The sequence below is a fragment of the Siniperca chuatsi genome, linkage group LG16 (assembly GCF_020085105.1).
Source record: "Siniperca chuatsi isolate FFG_IHB_CAS linkage group LG16, ASM2008510v1, whole genome shotgun sequence".
Lineage (NCBI taxonomy): Eukaryota > Metazoa > Chordata > Actinopteri > Centrarchiformes > Sinipercidae > Siniperca > Siniperca chuatsi.
In genome coordinates this window covers 22,211,152-22,232,745 of record NC_058057.1, presented here as the reverse complement: position 1 = coordinate 22,232,745, position 21,594 = coordinate 22,211,152, and the positions used below count along the sequence as shown (strand labels likewise).

The window sequence follows — 21,594 nt, the reverse complement described above, 5'->3', positions numbered from 1 at the left end:
CACACACACACACACACACACGCACGCATACACAGTCATTCAATTACCACACCCCACATCACTGCGGAGTGGAACAAAGGATCATGGGAAATGGAGTTTCGTCTCACTGTTGAGTTGATGCTTGTCCAAGGCTGCCACCAACTCCTCAACTGGACACACTTTGTTCAGTCAACAACTATAACTGGAACATGTGTGTCCTTTTATGGTTACAAACACTGGTGATGCTCCCACAACTGAAGACATTTATTCATAATTAAAGTTAGTTTAACCCCTAAACATACAGTTTTCTCTTTTTTCCCCCTTAAGGTTAGAAAAGAAATCATCCTATAACATAGTGCCTGACAGTATCAACAGTATAAGTTGTACCACCTTGTTGCAGCTCTTTATTTTAGTTTTAATGGCTGCACCATATTATGAAAGTATTTACATTTTCCCTAAATAAATATTTGGTATCTTTAGAAACTTTGGGATTGCCTCTAGAATTGAAAAAAAAAAAGCTTTTTGAGTTTGAACAATGTTTAAAAGGTTCTAAACTATTTTTTGTCTCTGAGAATTACCTTGTACATGTTATACACTGAGACAAAAGATGGTTTACAACATCTCTACTTATAGTATCAGTTTGATTATGGTGTTCATAAGGCATCACAAGCTGAAGCTATACTGTCAGTGCATAACAGGCAAAATAACAAGGTGCTGTGATAAAATAAAACTGATGCTGAATACATTTGAAAACTTTGAATACTGAATTTATAGATGAAAACCATAGAACATTTTTTGCAACATCGTTTTTGCATTTGAACAAGACTCTACTTGAAATGAGCTCCATACATAATGAATAACAGACAACACGCTCACAGCATTTAGATTTTACTGGGTTGTGGGCAAATTCTATGACTTGGCAGCCCTACAAATCAAATAAATTTCATTTAGATGTAATATCTATAATCTCTGCAAAGCCAACAAAAGGTCACTTGATGACATCTCAAGTACTGAAGCTCCGATTTCTATCTGAGGGGGACAGTTTGTGTTTGATGATCTTGGCTATACAAGAACAGCACTGAAATAAAACTATATCACTTCTATTTTAGGGTGGATTTTCTGTTTAATAAGATGTTAATCTGGTTGCAATTCCCTGATGTTTCTCTGGTGGTTATACTGTAAGAAAACTTTTTTTCTTCTATTTGTTATCTTTTAGTTTTCTATTTGGGTTATAATCTTATATTGGATCTGGATTTGTCTTTAACTGAGTATTGCCTGTTATTTCTATAAGCAGAGTTGTCGCTCGAGGTAAGGAAGTCGCACTACGACCTGCAGTCAGTGATATTCAAGAATAACCTCCAATATAATTAACAAATAGTTCACTTTCCAGTTAAGAATAAACAGGTTTGTACTGTAAAAGACTAATGTTTGATCTGAATATATGTCAAAGATTTGATGTCGGTCTTAAGGTTTTTCACCAAAAAGGTGACTTGGTTCAGTTGAAGTGGCTTTATGGTCCACTATATTTTGCACGAAGAGGAAAATAATGATTTACTCCTGATTCCTAGTTGGACCCAGTGAATTCCTCTTAATCATCAGTCAGATTTTGAAACCAGTTTCGCACCAGTTATACAACTGGGCTCCCAAAGTGGCACAAATTGAGGACAAGGGGGCCAAATGCAAAATTAATCATTACTAGACTAGATAACTATTCAACCATTTAACCATGACACAACAGCACCACCTGGTGACATAAGTGTGGAATACACTATGGTCAATGTCACCAAAGGAGGTCAGGAGAGTCATGTGAGCAAACACAACTGTTTCCAGGTGTAATGCAGGAAGTGACACTAGGGGGTTTTCTGGGTGATTCTCATTAAAGCTACCAAGATTTCCATATAACCGCTTCCCATTTAAAATATGTTATTCTTTCACTGTTGTGCATTAATGCTGACATAGGCTTGACTGACCAGAAAGGAGAAAGACTCAGCCACATGGGGAATTCAACACATCACATTATTCCTCTGACGTGCGAGAGCTAGAAGACACTGAGGAAGATAAGGCAGAACTTTATTTATCCTGAGGGAAATTGTTGTGCAGCAGTTTCAGTACAAAGTAGGAAAGAGTGCAAATATAAAATACCAATAAAGGTGCAAGTATAAAAATATAAATCTTGGGTTCGTGACCTTTAATATGTCCCTTCACCAAGATGTGTTTAATCTGGCTGCAAAGCAACTAACGACTGACTGAATGTGTCTGTATGGTTGTGCACTGTTTGTGGAAGTTTCATGGAGCAGAACCGGAAAATTACCCGCATGTGTTCAGAAAATTCCCTTGGCTCAGGTGCACGTGGTGTCACCTGTTATGAGTCATTCTCAGGGAATGTACATCAGTGGGGCAGTTACAATTTCCAAAAGTGCGTCTGGGTCGTTTGATTGGAAAATATGATGCCAGGAATATTTGCCTGTCAAAAAAATGAATGTGAGAGCTAGACAGCAGATGAAAATAACTAATCTAATGCAAAATATCAAGAAGTTAATAAGTCCTGTATTTTCTACAGAAAGGAAAAGGGTGCACAGTACTCACATAGTATCTTAAATGGAAATCTGGAGAGAATGAATGGAAACTGGTCCAACGGAGAAGTTTACCCCTCATACTTCTTCCACTTACGGTCAGCAAATTACTGAAATGATTTGACCTGGGAGGGTGGTATTGTATTGAAAATGAATACTAAGCAGCACTAAATAAAAACATCTGGCAAATGTTGTAAGTGTAAATGGTATGTATAGGGCTGCAACTAATGATTATTTTCATTACGGATTAAACTGCTGATTATTTTCATGATTAATTTATGAATTGTTTGGCCTGTATAATAACAGTCAAAAAATAGTCAACAATTCCCATCACAAAGCTCAATGTCATCAAATTGCTTGTTTTGTACAATCAACAGTTCGAAACCTAAAGATATTATATATTAGCAATTTAAGGAATTTCGCATCCATGTTGTCTTAAAAGTCCAGATTGAAAGATATTTAGTTTTGCAGCAGATGTAATGTAAGGAGGGCATCTTGCTGAAGTTCATTTTTAGTCCCCGTCCCTGGTTAGGCTTTTAAATCTAGATTAAAACAGCCCAAAAATAAAGAGACAAAGAGTAAATAAAACAAAACAGGAGAGATAAAACATTAAAAAATTTACCATCACAAAGACAAAAGAGCAGAAAATCCTCACAGTTGAGAAGCTGGAAGAAGGGAATACTTGGCAAAATGACTTAATTAACCAATCAATTAATCGACTACTTGTTTTAGCTCCAGTGCAGAATAAAATGTGTTTTAACTGTTGAGGAAAGCAGCTGACACAGCTCCCACTTATTCCCCCTCTCTGTCTCCCCTTGTTTCCTGTCACCTTTCAACCGTCCACCGTGGATTAAAGACAAAAATACCCAAATAAAAACTTGAAGGTTATCTGGTTTACTGGTCAAACAGGCACACGTGAAGACAGACTTTGTCCCTAAATGTGCTTAACTATCACTACCAGAACAGTGTAGAAGTTGGAGTGGTGGTTGCTCGCTGTTTGTGGGAGTGTGAGACAAACCCTGAGGCCCCATGCGGCATAATACAGGAATGCATCCTGATCTGGGAGGATTTTTTTGTGTTAAGACATGATTTATTGGCATAAAGATTGCTTAACTGTTGAAGAGACAGAGCAGGGATACAATTAAAATACGGCCTAAAATAAAAATTAAGCTGTTCTTCATTTAGCCGATGACACCTGAAAGAAATTCTGTGAACTTCTGCTCTGTATCACCTTTTTATACTCGGTACCATCTGTTTTAGGCTTTGTTCACGGGCTGCTTTGTGTTTAGATGGCTGCATCTTTTTTCCTCTTTTTGGTCGTGCTATCGACGTGGCTGTGAACTTTCCACTTTGGTGGAAATATCTCATCAATCATTGGATTGTCATGAAATACAGACATTCATGCTCCCCAGAGGATGAAGAAGTTCTTTGATTCCCCCAAGGACCTATATGTACACATGGCATAAAAAACAATCTGTATATATTTGTGATATTCCACTTAGTCTATTTATATTAACACTTTTTGATAGTTATGAATATTTGACACACTATATATGCTTTTAATTACTTTTTTAACCTATGGCACCCACCTTATTACTTAAAAGAATATTTTTATTCTATGTTTTGTGACTTACTGCTTGGAAGTTTATGCAAGACTCCTCTGAATTATACTTGTATGTCTATTCATATTAATATTTTCCTTGTAACAAGGATATCTTGACACACGTGTGTGATTAGACGATTATAATGTCACTGGTCATTTTGCTATATACAGTATTTCCCTCATTTCCTTGCTGTGGGTGTTTGCCTGAGGATCTGTAGTTGGTCTAAACGTTGCTTATAACGATAAAGGGAGCTGTGTGCGGGTACTTCTTGTACGGCAGTTTCTCCAGAGGATGAAGCCTGCTGACTGATGCCCTGACTTTTCCTCTAGCGCCACCAAGAGGTTGACGCTTGTTTTTTAGTGAAATGTCTTGATAACTGTTGGATGGCAGTGGTGGAAATTAACAAAGTACATTTACTCAAGCACTTAAGTACAATTTTGAGGTAATTTACTTGAGTATTTCCATTTTCTGCTACTTTATACTTCTACTCCACTAAAATTATCTGACCGCTTTAGTCACTAGTTACTTTGCAGATAAACAATAATAATAACAATATAATTAACTAAAAAATTATGATGTATTATTAGTGATTAAGCTACCCTGCGGTATATAAAGTACTTGAAATTAGCTCCACCTTTACCGGCTGCGGCATTAAAGTGATGCTCTCACATGAATACATGTGAGAGCACTTTGATGCTAATACTTTTGTACTTTTACTTAAGTAACATTATGAATGCAGGACTTTTGCTTGAGTATTTATACACAGTGGTACTACTACTTTTACTTAAGTAAAAGATCTGAGGACTTCTTCCCCCACTGTTATCGCCATGCAATTTAGTACAGACCTTACATCTCCTAAATTTCCATCTATAATGCCACCATAAGGTAAATACTTTGGTTTATGTATGTGACAGTTTGCAATGACTATTACAGCAAAGAACTGCCAGGGTGGCCATAAACACTTTAGTCCTGTTCACTATGTCCTCTTCTCTGCCTTTATTTTTCTTTCTTTAGGCTATATCTTATACCTTTCTTTCTTTCTGTCTGGCAAGTCTGTACTCGGCAGTAAAAAGCAGGGCATACTCAGCATTCCTAAGGAGTGTCTGAGAGTCAAACTACTCTGACAAGCGGAAGAAGGAAACACACACACACACACACTCAGAAAGCCAAGTCTAAAGAACCAACATTAATGGTGTGTACATGCAGATACTCTTTCAGTGTGTACAGTTATTAAAAGACTTTAGAGGGTAAATGTCTTTGCAGTTCACAGAGCAGAGGATGTGGGAAACGCCCGTAACAAGCACATAAGTACTTATATATGACATCACTTTGCCTGACTCACAGCTGGGATAGTCACCGCATCAAATGCCAGCTTGCCATGCCATGAAAGCTGAGGCACAGATCCGCATGAAACCGGCCGCCATATTGGATCATTGGATATATTTAATTCAGTGAAGCAATGGGAGGTTTGAGCCTAAATGTCCGAGTAACTTACGCAGTAACATTTGCCCTTTCTGTCAATCTAACATACGCCCTTTTACCTCTCGAGTTTTGCGAGGATAGCCAATCACATTAGGGCGCTTAACGAACTGACAGCGAGTTTGACCAATCAGAGGCGTGGGTTTTGACAGAAGGGGCGGCAGAGAGGCGTGTCTGTGGGTTAAGGGTGTCGCCCTGGTGGCTCCCATTCGAAGGCGACGGCGGTCGTCTATATTTCGGTTCTAATCTCTCCAGAAAAAAAAAGCGAAATATCTCCGAGAGGACAGTGAATTTGACAGACTTTAACTTTTAGTTTTTCCCCCCCCAGATTCTTCTCGGTCGAGCTTGTGGCAGGGCTCTGGAATGACGGGGTGTGCCGAGAATTTGAATTAGCTCGCCGTTAGTTTGAAGAAAGAGTGAGTCTGGGTAGAGAGAGAGAGAGCGAGAGAGAGAGAGAGGGGAGCCATTTTGTCCCGACTGTGTGGGAGAAAAGAAAGAGTGGAAAAGAGGAATCACACTGGAGGAGATCCTATTTTTGCTTTCTGTTCTCATGCTGTAGGGGGGAAAACAGCCAAGCTTTGGAAATATACCTTCTCGGACACGTCTGTCGGGCACGTTATTTTGGGTGGTATTTAGCCGACTAGCTTGCCAAGCTAATCAACAAATCCCAGATTGTTAACTGTTAACAGTCAAGAGAAGCGGGGCAGTTGGTCAGGTTGGCTAAGGAGTTGGCTTTCACATAGGCGTGCTAGGTTATAATCTTTTTTTTGTATATTGTCTGGGTTAACACAAGCTGCTTTTCAATGGCGAAGAAGACGTACGATTTGCTGTTCAAGCTGCTTCTGATCGGGGACTCGGGCGTGGGGAAGACCTGTGTGCTGTTCCGCTTCTCTGACGACGCCTTCAACACAACCTTCATCTCCACCATAGGTAAGAAGACACTGGGGGGCACAGACACTGGATGGGGTGTTGTCACAGGTGTTTCTGATTTTGTAGTTTGACAGCTGGGTGACTCGCCTGACTCTGCAGCTGGAAATGGTAGGCAGGACATATTTGGTTAGCCAGTATGCTATCAGCATGCACTGGCTAGCCTCTCTCCAGGCCTGCGCTCGTTAGCTGGAAAGCTAGTTGTGCAGCTTTATGAGCTCTTAGCTCAACCCCAGTGACTCCTGTTTTAAACGACTGTGACTTTAATAACAAAACATGCTTTTTATTTCGATTTAGCCTGCCAGAAATGGCAAGTATAACCGGTTTATGTGCCAGAGGAATTGCTGTCATGTCACTTGACCCAGTAGCCAGTGAGCTAACGAGGCTAGCACAGGGTCGCAGTACAGGGCCGTGCTGCTGTTACAAAGCACTAAAAACTGTCTCCCCATATAACAGATAGGCGTTTACATCTCACTGTCAACGTTTATAACTATATGGATTTGTCCCTCTAGTGAATTACACATTCAAGGTAACAAATCTCTTGTTCAAAATGATAGATGCCACACAAGTAAAGCCCTTCAAAAGCAGTGATGGAAGAAGTATTTCAGATACTTTATTGAAGTAAAAGTAGCAATACCGTAATACAAAAATAATCCATTACAAGTAAAAGTCCTGTTTTCAAAATTTAGCAAAAGTACAATGTCAAAACGAAAAGTACTAATTATTTAAAAGGGGCTTGTTACAGATTTTTGCATGTATATAATGTTGCTGGTCCATCATAACTGCTACATTAATGTGTAAGCAACATGTTAATGTTGTACTTCAGCTGCTGGCGGTGGATTTTAACCACTTAATATACAGTTATTTAGTCTCATCTAGAACAATGGATCATATGTTTTGTATGTAAAATCTGTAACTGCGATGTAACTAGTGACTATAGCTGTATATATATATATAATAATATGTAATATTTCCGTCTGAAATGTCCTGGAGTAGAAGAATAAAGTAGCAGGAACTGCTACTGAAAAATACCAAAGTACCTCTAATTTGTTTTTAAGCACTTGTGTATTGTGTAAATGTATTTAGTTAGTTTCCACGACCGCTCCAAAGAGAACCATAAACAGTCCATCATGGTGGCATCATCAGCCTTTTTTTCTCTGACCTCTACGCATGCGTCCAACATCACTCTCATATGAGTCAAGTGTCAAACTATGTCAAATCCCTCCACGGCCCAAGTGAGGGCTCCATTTACTCCTGTTGCTTAAGATCTGAGAGCTGAGTAATAATGTAACATGGATGTGTTTTGCAACAACATGAAGCTGACTGTTTGCAGTGCACTGGTATTATATCTCTCGATTGAGCATTAATTGCAAGCTTTTCGTAAAAGTGCTGACAACTCCTCTTGACTGTATGCCTAAGGACACGCAACCATAATGGGCGACAGTGTTCCCAGTGGCATCCAGGTTAAATTAGATTTGTTGAGGTACAGCAATGAACAATCACTGTGTTGCAAAGCTTGCTGTCACATGTATGCATTTGTGTGTTTGTTTATGGTTTTGTTGTTGTTGTTGTTTTTTCTTGCAATCAGCCTGTAGTGTTTGTGTTGTGTTACACTCCCTCTTGTTTCTCAAAATGTAGTATGTATAGTCTGTGCTGTCAAATTAGAAACAAAATTATGGTGATTATGTGCCTTATTTGAGTTAAACCCACCATATCAGAGCTCTGCCAGTTCAGCCACTTCAAGGGAAGGCTGTGTGATGATGGTCAGATGCAGACTGACGGGTTCTTCAGCAGTCAAAGACCAATAGTGACCGTTGCTCCTTGCAGGGGTGCTTTCCCTGCCAAGTTTGGTAGTAAGTCAAGTATTTCAATGCCTGTAAGTGTTTGCAGCAATTGCAGGTGTTATTTTTTCCTTACCTTTAGAAAAACAATATATTTAACCTACTCCATGTTTACCCTCAAGCAAAACTTAACTCCAAAAGAACCTGTTTCACATGAAGGATAATGTAGCGATTGTGTGGATATCCATGTTATAAACATGCTGTTTTTGTCTAATTTATCCCAAAACTTGGGTAAACATAGGGCAAACGTTTATGTTAGTTGACAAGTTATTCAAAGTATCAAGACGACCATAAACAAAGCTCACCATTGTGCTTGAACTGAAACTGTCCACAATAGTCATTATTGTCATTTAGTTTAGGAAATGCTCACTTGTGGTGTTCCCACCTCAGTTTGTCTAAAAATGTGGTAAGACCAGTAAACAGATACTGGTACGTTACAGACATTAAAAGTCACAAACCAACATAATTTTACTCGTGTCAGGATGTACTCTAAGAAGTTTTCACTGGTTCCCTTCGAGAACTGTCCCCTTAAAAACTCGCAACACAGTTATCATCCAGCCACAAGCTTCTGTCTCAGCTTGTCTTTGTTCTACATCTCTATTCAAAACAAAGCAGCATGCAACGGGATAAACTGTAAAAAGTTAAGACTATGGAGAACAAAATCTCTCAGCACATCATATAATCCAGAGTTTTAGTGGTCAGGGAGCTCTGATTGTTAGCGATATTCAGTAAATATGTGTAATTATTGTGGTATTGATTTGTTTGTTCTACATCTGGAAAAAGAAGTACTGTATGTTCTGCCTTAATGTCAAAGGATCTTTTGATTAGATTACTGTATGGTTATAATATATGATGATATATATATATAATACAATTATTTTCATCATTGATTATTCTGCTCATTTATTTTCTCGATTAATGTTTTGGTACATAAAATGTCAGAAAATAGGGCAAACATACCCATCACAATTTCCTACAGCCCGAGGTGACTTCTACAGATTACTTATTTTGTTCGACCAATTGGTGAAAACCCAAAGATAGTCAATTTGCTGTCACATTAGACAAAGAAAAGCAGCAAATAGTTATAACTGAGACGCTGGTAATGTTTGGCTTTTGTGCTTAATATATGCAAGATAAATATGAACTTTTGAAGAATATTAACACAAGCATCTTTGTGTGTGATGATCTACTTCTGCTTTGTGATTAGTGGTTTCATCTTTTTGGCCAGTGTTTCGTTTGCTACGGTGGTTACTAATGTTGGCATACACTACTCTAAGTTCAGTGATTGCAACAAACTACTTAAGTAAACGCATCATGGCACTGTAGTGCAGCAAGTACAAAATGTGCAGTCTTTAAATTACTAGAAAAGTTTGCAAAAACTGTTTCTTCTTTCTTTACTTTTAGAAAAGGCCGCACACATAAATCAGGTATAGCCCTTGATATCTAAAAGGAACTGATCTTTGGGAAGAAACAGCAGAACCAGGACATGTGAAACAGGAGTGTGTTCTTCCTCTGACACAGTACTCATACCTTTTTGGAGACACAGATGCACAGCTGCTTCTCAAAATACCCCCACTGGAAAACCCCCCTCTCTCTCTCTCATCAGTCACTCATCCTCATTTCCAATGTCTCTGCCCTCCCTCCTTGTGTATTAGAGGTTATGCATATTAAGAGTGCTGAATATGCATGATGTTGCGATCTAAAAATCTCTTTCCACAAAACATCATGAATTTTGCATGGAAACTGGCGATGGCTACAGTGGAATTCATACTTGTGGAAGGAACAGTTCCTCTGGGACTGAAAAGAGAGCCAGTCCATAAACCATGTACTCTCTGTTTAAGACGTCCAATTCAACATTTGGCTGACGTGGAACGTGTCATTCTCTTCTGGTGAAGTGTGCCCCTTTTTCCACTGATTGGGTAAACACGCGATGATTGCACAATGCACTTATTTTCTTGACAACTTACCAGTGTACCTCACCAAGAAAGGAAACGTTTTACTCCTCGCTACGAAGGAACACACAGATATTAAGTCATCCCTGCTGAGCTTGATTTTTGAGAACAAAACTTTTCGCAATAGTTGTCAAGAAAACCTTTTGTATTATGCCCAATATTTAATTGGTGCATCCTTGCTCCTGTTGAATGTGGTAAAATATCAATGTAGGCATATTGTGTCTCATCTGCAGAACCTCTATCTTCCTCTCCTCTTTGTCTCTTTTTGTTTCTAGCTAACCATATCTTGCTGTCCCTCCCACCCTCTCTCTCGGGAGCGCATAATATTTAGTGAGTCACACTTTGGCAGCCAGTTCCTTCATTATTCTATGGCCCTGTCCCACCTAGAGCACAGCTATTTCTTGGACGTTTTAACCAACCACAGTTTTCTGACCAGAGCCGAACTGACAGCTCACTATTTAACTGGAAAACACCACTTCTTGGCCAAAAAGTTTCAGTCACGAATCACCGCCTAAATTAAATTGGCCTCCTCTAGGGCTTCATGATTATGACAAAGATGATAATCCTGGTTACCCTACTAAATATTGTGAACACGATCATTCATTAGGATTGTTGTTTGTCTACATTTCACCTTTGCACCATGTTTTTTTGTTTGTTTTTTTTTGTTTTTTTACTTTTTAGCTCAGATGAGAGGTTTTGCTGCTTTTTCTTTGTCCTATATGATAGTACATTTAATATCTTAGGCTTTTGGACTGTTGGTCGGACAAAAAAAACCAATTTATATATGTCACTTAGGGCTCTCGGAAATTGTGATGGGCATTTTTTGTATTATTCTGACATTTTATAGACAAAAAGACTCATTGATTCGTCAAGAAAATAATCGGCAGATTAATCGATAATGATAATTGTTAGTGGTAGTCCTAGTTTAAAAATGACGTAAAATGTCCAGTGATAAATGCACATCACAGTTTCTCATAGCCCAAGGTGACATCTTCATGTATCTTGTTTTGTCTCATCAACTCTCTAATTAGTTTATATTGATATAAAACAGAGAAAAGCGGTTAATTGATAAGTTGACTAATCATTTCAGCTTCATAGTGTTTTTAAATGCTTTACAATTACATTACCTTGTTTGGTGGTAAGTCATAGTTTCGCCATACCAGAAATCTTGAATTCTAATCGAGAGTGAGTCAGTTTACCACTAGGGTAGTTGCAGTATTGGTAATTACTTGCCTGTTTCTGGAAAGTATGTTTTTTTTTTTTTTTTTTTTTGTCACAGCACTTGAAGCATACAGATTTAGATAAAATACTTGTTAAAAAGATACCAAGTTGGATAGAATATGAGAATATGAGACACTTGGCCAAGAAATACTTGATGGCAGTCAACCTCCTGAAAGACAAAGTAGTGGAGCATCCTTTGTATCAAAAACAGTTGAATCCAAAGTCCAACCAAACCGGAAACTGAAACAAGTCAAAATAAGTCAGTTTCCACATTGAAATACATGTACACATAGGAAAAACTGTGTGCTCTTTCAACACAGCCTGTCCTCTCACTGCAACATCAGCCCAAATGCTCCAACCAAAAATAAAAAAAACCTTAAGGCTTCAACATCAGATGTCACTAATACGCTTCAGATGTGCATAATATCATGTTTCTAACCAGCTGCGTTAAAGCACAGGTTTAACAGTAACAAGGTTGTTGCAGTGCATGTAAACACTTTCTCAGTTTTCCTGCCTTTAACCTGAGTTCTCTCAATAACTTGGTGTGTGTATGTGTACACCCATTGTTCTATCTGCTGATAGGCTCAAGGTCTGGCCATGACACTGCAGAATCAGGAAGCGATAATGTTATTGTCTCTCTGTTGGAAATACTTGTCGCTCACTTTCCCATTCCCTCTTCTCTCCACCGGGTTTCTATTTCTCTCTGTTTACGTAAGTCCAAAAGTCTCTGTTTGGAAGCCTTCATTTCTGTATTTATCTCTGCTTCACGTGCTAGTAATTCATATATCTTTGATAGATGTGTATGCTGATTATTTTTTCTTTGTTTTACAGGAATAGACTTCAAGATCAAAACTGTTGAATTGCAAGGAAAGAAGATCAAACTACAGATCTGGTGAGTCAATAGACTGTTTGGAGACGTGGCTTTTTAGTTTGTATACCCAAGTCAAGGCTCTGTGTAGAGAAGAGTACAGGGCTGGAGAATACACTGACATTGTGAGGATCTTCTTTCAATTCAGCCTCTTCTGTTTGTGCCTTGTTACATCATAGTGAAACATCTGTTTGGCATACCTCCCTCAAGCTCAGAAATATGCTAGAACAGGAAACGGTCATCAGTCCATCCGGAGGTCTGCTGCAGGGTTATGATTGTAGTCCACAACAGCTGATTTTCCCCAACTGAAAGGACTTGATTTGTAACATTTTCTTTTGCAAATATGATGAAACGTGAATATTGAACTTAGGTTGACAGGTGAGATTTGATTGCATACAGGGCTGCAACTAACAGTTATTTTCATTATCTATTAATCTCCAAAATATTTAGTCGATTAATTGATTAATTATAGATAGAAGATATTCAGTTTACTGTCATATACGACAAACTAAAGCAGGAAATCTTCACATTTGAGAGACTGGAAGGAGGAACAAGGATAAAGTCAAAGAAGAATCTCTCTTTACAGCATAGAGTCTGTAGCATACATAAATCTCTAGAAGTAGATTGGGCTACCCTTATGCCCCGGCTTTTAATAGCTCCTAGCTATGAACAATTGCTGAAGACATTAGTGGTAGTTTGACAAAATAATCTCAAAGTCCACATAGTAGCTTTTTTCAGTCTATCAAGACCATGAGAGGCAGTTAAAGCTACTTCTATCGCCAAAATCAAGAAGGAACTTCTTGCTCAGTTAGAGTGGTAGTTTTACAGTTTCTTCAGGCTGCAGTGTGTGCGTCAGTACACTGCAGTGTTGAATGAAATTCACATACATGTATTGTGTTGAATATTTAAGATACAAATGTCTTCTGAAACAACACACAGTTGTCAGTCAAGTGTTACAAGGTCGGTACACAAAACTGTAATTGATACAGTGGCATTTTTTACGGTAAGGTGAATATCTCCTCAGCAGACAGAAGTCTTTTCATTCAAGGCTAGTCGTTCAGTGTTATCTAGAAGACAGACACCTGCACATCCACACCCACTGTGAGGTTTCTTACAGCACTTAGAGAGTCTCTATGTTGATTATTCGATAAGTTGATTGACAGAAAATTTACAACAATGTTGTTTGCCTTATTCTTCTTTAAGAGTAAACTGAATATGTCTGGATCATATTTGGCCTGATATTGTCCATAAAACCTCTTCTGTGGCTTCAGTCTCTGTCCACATCACATTTTCCCCTCTTCCTGTCCAGGCACATTATGTCTGGATTTAATCTTCACTATATAGCCTGAGCACCCAGAGATGTGCTCAAGCTCACCAGTACAATAAAATCTAACTTTTGCACAGCCAGCCACATTATTTTGAACATCATAGTGAAACAACTATTGTAAGCGTAGGTTTGATTTGCTCATGTGAGCCTGGTGCTGCTGGGCTTCTTCTCGTTTTCTGTATCAGCAGTGATAGATGGATGTTGGCAGGGTTTCCCCAGATAGGAAAATGTCATAGTTGAGATGCATGCTAGTGCAGACGTGTGAGGGACATGGTTAGCCTGCAGTGGATTTTAAAGTGCGTGTTTACCAGGTTCAACTTGACTTGTAAGGCTTAACAGGCTTCTCAAGTTTTGTAAAGGTTTTTTAAAATAAAATTGTTCCTCTGGGCCTCAAAACAGAGATACTTTTTCTGCTCAGAGTCAGAATTGTGCTAATGGGGAATTAAATATTTTACGACTTATCATCCTCTTTTGGTGATTAAAGGAATTCCATTACAATGATATTGACAGATATCTGGCGCACCTTTTATAGTGGCCTGTAACTAACATAAATAATGAAGCCACATTTTAATAATTGAGAGGAGTAAGCATGCCAAGTAGAGAGCAGAAATTTAGAGCTAATGTATCCGTACGCTAAATAATACTATATAATAATACTGTTCGTGGCTTTTCTGGCTAAAAAAAAACATTTCAACATTTGTTGGGATTTGCAGTCATGGAAAGTGAGAAATCTCAGCATCTTGTGAAGTAATCTTTGAGTCACTGGTGTGGATCGACTTCTCTGTCAAATCCTGCAGATATTTTATGGCCAATTTGTGCAGTGATGCAGTGACTTACAGATTCATTTGTTGTTTGTGTTAAGGGGCTGAAATCAATACAAGTAAACAGTGAATACAAACAAATAAAATCTGTGTGTGTTTTTGTGTGTAGGGACACAGCGGGCCAGGAGCGGTTCCACACCATCACCACCTCCTACTACAGAGGCGCCATGGGCATCATGCTGGTCTACGACATCACCAATGCCAAGAGCTTCGAAAACATCAGCAAATGGCTGCGCAACATTGACGAGGTAAAACACACACACACCCTCTCTCCATACGCAGAGCTAATATCATCATGTGGAGTTATGTTGGTGGGTAAAATCTTATCCGAGATGTTATCAGGATTTTTTTGTGGCGTTTGTAGAGTCGAGTGTTGGCACTCCTTTCTCCTCTATTGTTTTGTCTTTGGCATGATGACAGGGTGACTTGAGTCCTTTAACGAAATGCAGCCAGCATTGCTAACTAGCTGGCTGATCTGTGTGCAGTGAGCTGTGTAGCAGGAGTCTGTGACTAAATTACATCAAATGAGCCAGATGTCTGTATGCATCTGGCTCACTGTAGCAGAATATCTCTCCACTGTCAGAGATAGAAAGCAGAGACAGATCCTAACCAAGTACAGACTCAGCGATCACAAACTGCGAATCGAAAAAGGAAGACAAAAAAATCCAGGCAACCAAAAGAAAACAGAATATGTGGTCACTGCTCAACAGGTGAGGTTGAGACAGAGATGCACTTCCTCCTACAATGTAAAACATTCAATGAAATGAGGAACATTTACTTTAACAAGTTCAACTCTGTAATGTCAGATTTCAAAGCGCTAAATGAGCTCTCAAAATTTAAAATACTCCTAGGAGAAGGAGGCAGGGCAGATCTTGCTGCCCAATATGTATCAACATGCCACAACCTGAGGGACAGTGAATGACCTACACACACACACACACACACACACACACTCATACTCGTAAAAAAAAAAGTTGCAGTGTTTAGTTTTCACTTTCTGTTTTCACTTTTTTTTTTAAAAACTGCAAGTCTACAATTTCTTCTTCTTATCCTGTCTTACTTATCTGTATATATTTTAATATCACAATTCTTCTGTTTATGTATGTTTTTATTTCACACATGCTTTGGCAATCTGTTTCTCATGCCAATAAAGCCCCAATTGAATTGATAATTAAATTACTTGAGAACCAGGGGTTGTACCGTTATACATCGTGGATATCAGTGGAACCAGTTCAGCTCCAGACAACGACATGTCTGCTGTTTGAAACTTTCAGCTTTATTTATTTATTCATTTATTTACTAATTATAATATTCCAGTGTTGTTGCATATTGTCCACAAACTCACATAATAAGTGTGCATTATGGGTTGCTGAGAGAGTATTTAACAGGATCTGTGAGGACCAGTGTTTCCATGTTTGTTTAGTGTTAATGGATATAAGGCCGTAAGGGCAAAGAAGTGTAGCCTAATGTACGCAACATTTAATGACATCAGTCTCCAACAGGCCGGATATTTCAAAATGATTAACTGATTTTCAGATGAATAAGACAAGCTGTCGGTAACATGTGGTCAGTTTGTCCTGCTGCTGAGCTCCCCCCTGTTAGAGGTAGATGCATCTCTGTGGATTATTGTGCCTCTTGTTTTTAGCTTCTAGCTCTCTAATATTTTTCTGTGTTGGTGCCTCTTTGCCTTGCATTGTGTTTTATACTACTATCCTACTGTTTGCCTTAGTAGTTATTATTACATTATGTGAGTAATCTTCTGGGATCCATGCCAGATCAAACACATCAGGTGAATTACTGTGACCGTTAATCAACAGCTCACCTTATCTATCTATATTATTCCTGGGTGCAGCAATACACTGTATTATTACGACACATGATCAGTATGAGGGTGTTATGCATTAAATGAAGCGGATTGGGTGAGACCGCCAGGCATTTCTTGTAATTTTTCGCACCCTCGCTGTTAAAGAGCTTTGAGTCCGGTCAAGGGAAGGAAACACAATGCATTTCCTGCAAACTAAAAACTCTCATGTTGCACTTCTGTGAACACTTGTTGTTGACTCCAGAGAGGGCCAATAAGATGCAGGGATTTCTGATACTTAGAGAAATACAAATAGAGTCTGATCAATGGTTTCCGACCTTTTTTTTGGCTGGTAACCCGCTGTGCTATATGCATGTGTCTTATGAGTTGTGACCCCTCCAACCAAAGACTGATTTTTGTTTTATTGTTTATTCTAGAGCTGCAACGATTAGTTGATCGACAGAAAATGAATCGGCAACTATTTTGATAATAGAGTAATTGTTTTAGCAACTTTTTAACCAAAAATGCAAACGTTCCCTTGTTCCAGCTTCTCAAATGTGAGGATTTGATGCTGCTCTTTGTCATACATGAGTAGTAAACTGAGCATCTTTGGGTTTTGGACTATTGGTTTGACAAAACAAGACAACTTGAAATGTGGGAAATTGTAACAGACATTTTTCCCTATTTTCTGATATTTTATAGACAAAACAGTGAATCTATTAATTGAGAACATAATCACAGTTAGATGCAGCCTTAGTTTATTTATAATAATTTTTAGAGAGGTAAAATTATTAGAGCTGAAACAATTAGTCAATTACTCAATTTGGCGATTGACAGACAATTAATCAGCAATTATTTTGACAATCAATTAATTGCTTAAATAAGTTTTTTTCCCAAGCAAAAATGCCATCATCATTCTAGATTGATGGGGCATTTTTCACTATTGTCTGACATTTTATAGACCAAAGGATTCACTGTGATAGTAGTTGTCAGATAGATCGATAATGAAAATATTTGTCAGTCACATCCTTAAAAACTATCCAACAATTAGAGTAGAAAGTCTAAAAATGTAAGTCTAAAGTCTTGTGTAACATAAATATGCTTTATTGTGTTTTCCTATGCTTTTAATCATCTTGAGACCCCCTGAGGGGGGCCATGACCCGTAGGTTGGGAACCACTGGTCTAGATGACTGAAGAAGCTACCAGTTCTGGCAATTGTCAGATAGTCGGATACAATCAGTTCTAGATGCAAAGCATTTACTCTACAAAATCTAGGAAGTAACTGACTTGTATTCTCAGCTGCTCTGCCCCTAGTGGCTATTAGAAGCGTTGAAAAGTTAATAGACAAGCTGTTTATTATCTGAGTGTGTGTGTGTGTTTCATTAGGTTTATCGATCGGTTGGTTTGTGGGATCTTGTCCAAGTGCTACTGGTTCAAAACAAACATGTGCCAGTGCCAGAAATCAGAGATGAAGCTAAGCTTAATGTTGCTGATGAAAAAAAAAATCTAGTAATCAACTCTTTCTTCTTTATCTTTTTCAGCATGCAAATGAGGACGTTGAGAGGATGCTGCTAGGCAACAAGTGTGACATGGAGGACAAGAGGGTCGTACCAAAGGCCAAGGGGGAGCAGGTGAGATGGTGCAGTCCACCGCAGCTATAAGCAGCCATTTGTCATCAAGGTCTTGCGTGTCTAATGGCGGATTTGTTGATGATGTATGGAGAATGGCTTTAGAATAAGGTATTAGAACTGGTGAAAATGCCGTAAAGGCTGATACCTACTGTAACAACTCTGTGACTAGTGACAACAACTACTCAAACAACAGTTTATTGGGACATAAACCATTTGAAATGAATAAAAAAGGAATCCTTTAATTATATATTTTGATGTCCAAATAAAAAATTTTAGTAGCAGAAAATTAGTTTTGGTGCCACCCTATGTTGCAGGTAAAATTTTCTACGTTGAATAGGCAACGCTTCTCTCTAAGAAGCAGCTGCTGCAGTGTAAAAGGTTAGAGAATAACTGGACTTTTTAGGAAGCTCAGAGGATCAGAGCCTCTTTACTGTCTTAACAAGTACAGTTAAGGTGCCCTTGAGGAGCGCCAACACCACCAGAGGCCTTTTAACCATTGGCCAATTAACGTTTGAATCGATTCATCTTCAGGAATATTTAGTGTTGTAACTCATATTAAAAATGTTTGAAAAGCAACATTTCAGAATTCGTTGTCCTCCTGTAAATGTTTGTTTACTTAATGAATATGAGACTCACATTATATTTGACCCTCCAGACAAATTCCAGACGTGCATTGTGGTTATCACTGGCCACAGTTAAAGTTCATTCCCTGTGTATCGGCCTCACTGCACAACTGTGTGATTTATTTCTGATTTGCTGAAGAGCCGATAGCAAAGACATTATGGGTCAGCTTGCCTCAGAAATCCTCATATGTTCTCTTGGGGGTTTAAACTTGCTGCATTCATGCTTAAACAAAATACTGCATTGTTTATGAGTATGCAAAATTGATAAATTGGTGTAACTAATGACACAAATAATACTGCAGATAGTGCTGGGTGTTTTTATAGCTGAAATGAAGGGGGTGGTTTTATTTTCAGGACACAATCTTCATCATACCAAGGCATAATTCAAAGTGTATGTAGGCATTGTTTGTATTAGAAAATAAAAAAGCAGCATAATTTGTATTTAATAGGCCTGCTTGTGCCGTAACTGTTGTAGAACAATAAAACAGCTGCACCACTTGCAGGGCTGCTTACACAGCATAGCGGATCTGGGACTTTACAAAACCACAACATGTCCATATCACTGAGGAGATATGATATATCCTTTTTTATAAACAATCTTGTCAGCATTGCTCGCTTCAAACTGTGTCTGACGTAAAGACTGACATCAACGCTAGTAGAAATATCAAGGCCACTAATTGTGAGGCTGAGTGTGGGTTGTAACTTCAAATCTCGACACACCAATGGTAATTCATGGTATGTACCAGATAGCCAGTAGGCATTGAAACTTTTTCTTCACACACATTTGTATCTTATTTTGATACTTGTGAAGTGCAGAAGAAACAAAGCCTGAAGGTATCCAAGAAACTAGTAAGGCGGTGCCATTTTAAAAGCAGGATTTGTCATTAAATTCCAAATCATCAAGTCACACAAAAAACAGTTAAATGGCAATCAAGATGGCGTCACCAGGCACCTTGCCTGAATTCTTACATTTCATGTGTTAGTGCAGTTAAATACACACTTCTTAAGTATTTCCGCAGAATGTTTGCATATTTTCCCCTCAGGGTGGAGTGACCACTGTGACGTCTGCATTCGGTGACTTCACTTACTGTACATGTCCTCTATTAGTATATAGCGTTTGGTCACTTGAATGAAATCTCCGGTACAGCGCCGCCCAATTTCAGCCTAAGCGGAGATCTAATCAGCTAGAAAAAGTGAAAACATGGGTGTGGGTGTACAGGGGCCTTTTAAGAGCTCTGGCTCATAGCACCAAAGCAAACTAGCAGTGACTAGTCTGTCTGCAGATTTAGCAACATCAAATACAGATCTGCTTACTCACTTACACACACCTACCTGACGAGAATGGAAGTGTGTGTATACGCGCGCGTGTGTGTGTTGGTAACAGCAGTGATACCTGATCTCTGTTCCGCACAGAAGATCAGCCACTTTATTTTTGGACTGGACCGTCTTAAAGTGTAGCCGCCCTGATCGTTCTAACTCGCCCTGCTTTCTTTTCCACAGATCGCGAGGGAGCACGGCATTAGGTTTTTTGAGACGAGTGCTAAGGCCAACATCAACATCGAGAAGGCTTTCCTCACGTTAGCAGAAGACATCCTGAGAAAGGTGTGTGCTTTCAAAAACATCTGTGTGATTGGGAGATTGAATTAATGTGTGTGTGTGTTCAATAATGATTTCTAAAAGTGTTCGTACATTCATACAACTTTTACAGAACCAACAGGAATGCTTTTATTTGACTGGTTGATATTTGCCGGGATATTAATTAATTAATTGTTGTCTTTTATAGATAGAATTACAACAAATGCATCAATTTATTTATTTTTATTAGTAGTAGTATTAGTTTAATTTATTAGTACCTATATTACTCTTCAAGTAGCCGTTTCATAGTTTTGTTCTTCTCGGACGGCTAACTTAGCCTACAGTCAGATGCAAATTGTGATGCTAAGTGAACGTGTATCTAATCTAACTGTAATGACATTACAGTTAGACATTACAGCATTCTGCCCACTTTAAATGGATAAATAATGTGCTGACAGGTGGTGGAGCTACTGCTGGTGTTATTACGTTAAACGTCTACAACATATAGGTTGTTAGGGACAAGAGCTTCCTCCTCGTCAACGTTGTTGCCTTCTAAATGTTAAAAAAGTAAAGTTTCCATAACATCTGTGAAGACGGTAAGTTTAGGCAGGGTAGTTATCGTAGGGCTGTACCCAAATCAGAATTTTCTAAATCTGAATCACCAGTTTTGGCCAGATATTTGACTTTTAATTTGTTGTGTGCTTGTGGTTCCTTATCTGTATATTATAATAATAAATAAATATATTATTCACAATCTCTGCCTTACATTCTGGCGCACCGGCCCAGACTAAACTGCTATAACAGCATGCATGTAAAGTCTCATGTTTTACCTGCCAGACCCCTGTTTTAAATGCTCATCTGTGAAAACATCATATTTCGAGTCAAAGAAATAAAAAGTGTGTCAGTGATAAAGCGCTGTCAGCTGAACACTGGACGTCAGTCGAGGAGGTTGTACCAGCGTCTGATTCAAAAGTAGTTACTTTGCGGCATTCAGTGTCGGAGCAGCGAACAGAAACGAGTCGTTCTGCCCTCTCTCATCTCGGTCTCTTCGACCGACAAAATGAGGTTCGACTTGGGGGGCTTCTCTACTGACGATTTGAATCATCAACATTTAGGGGGCGGCCCTAGCTCATTGTCTGAGCTTCGGTCACACAGACCTCCGGCAGAGCATGAAACTTATTCGAAGCCGTGTCCTAAATCACTCCCTCGGTCACTCATTCCCGCGTAATAAACACTTAATAGTTTACCCTATAGTGACACCTACGAATCATCTTCATTTTGCGTCATTGCTGAGAGGTGTAGAGTCACACAACGGTTGTTGCAACAACACATTGCATTGTGGGATTGTTGGCAGAAAGTACTGCACATGCCA

General features: G+C 38.8%; 1 protein-coding gene across 1 annotated transcript in view; it reads left to right on the top strand.

Annotated features, from left to right (window-relative positions):
* Window positions 1–5,825: 5,825 nt before the first annotated feature.
* rab10 (RAB10, member RAS oncogene family) overlaps window positions 5,826–21,594 on the top strand; it is a 17,008-nt gene continuing 1,239 nt past the window's right edge. Inside the window, exons 1-5 of the mRNA XM_044168400.1 lie at window positions 5,826–6,565; window positions 12,408–12,468; window positions 14,702–14,840; window positions 17,935–18,024; window positions 20,148–20,249. Of these exons, the coding sequence (XP_044024335.1) occupies window positions 6,439–6,565; window positions 12,408–12,468; window positions 14,702–14,840; window positions 17,935–18,024; window positions 20,148–20,249 (519 nt within the window). The 5' untranslated portion in view covers window positions 5,826–6,438. The remainder of the gene's footprint in view (window positions 6,566–12,407; window positions 12,469–14,701; window positions 14,841–17,934; window positions 18,025–20,147; window positions 20,250–21,594) is intronic.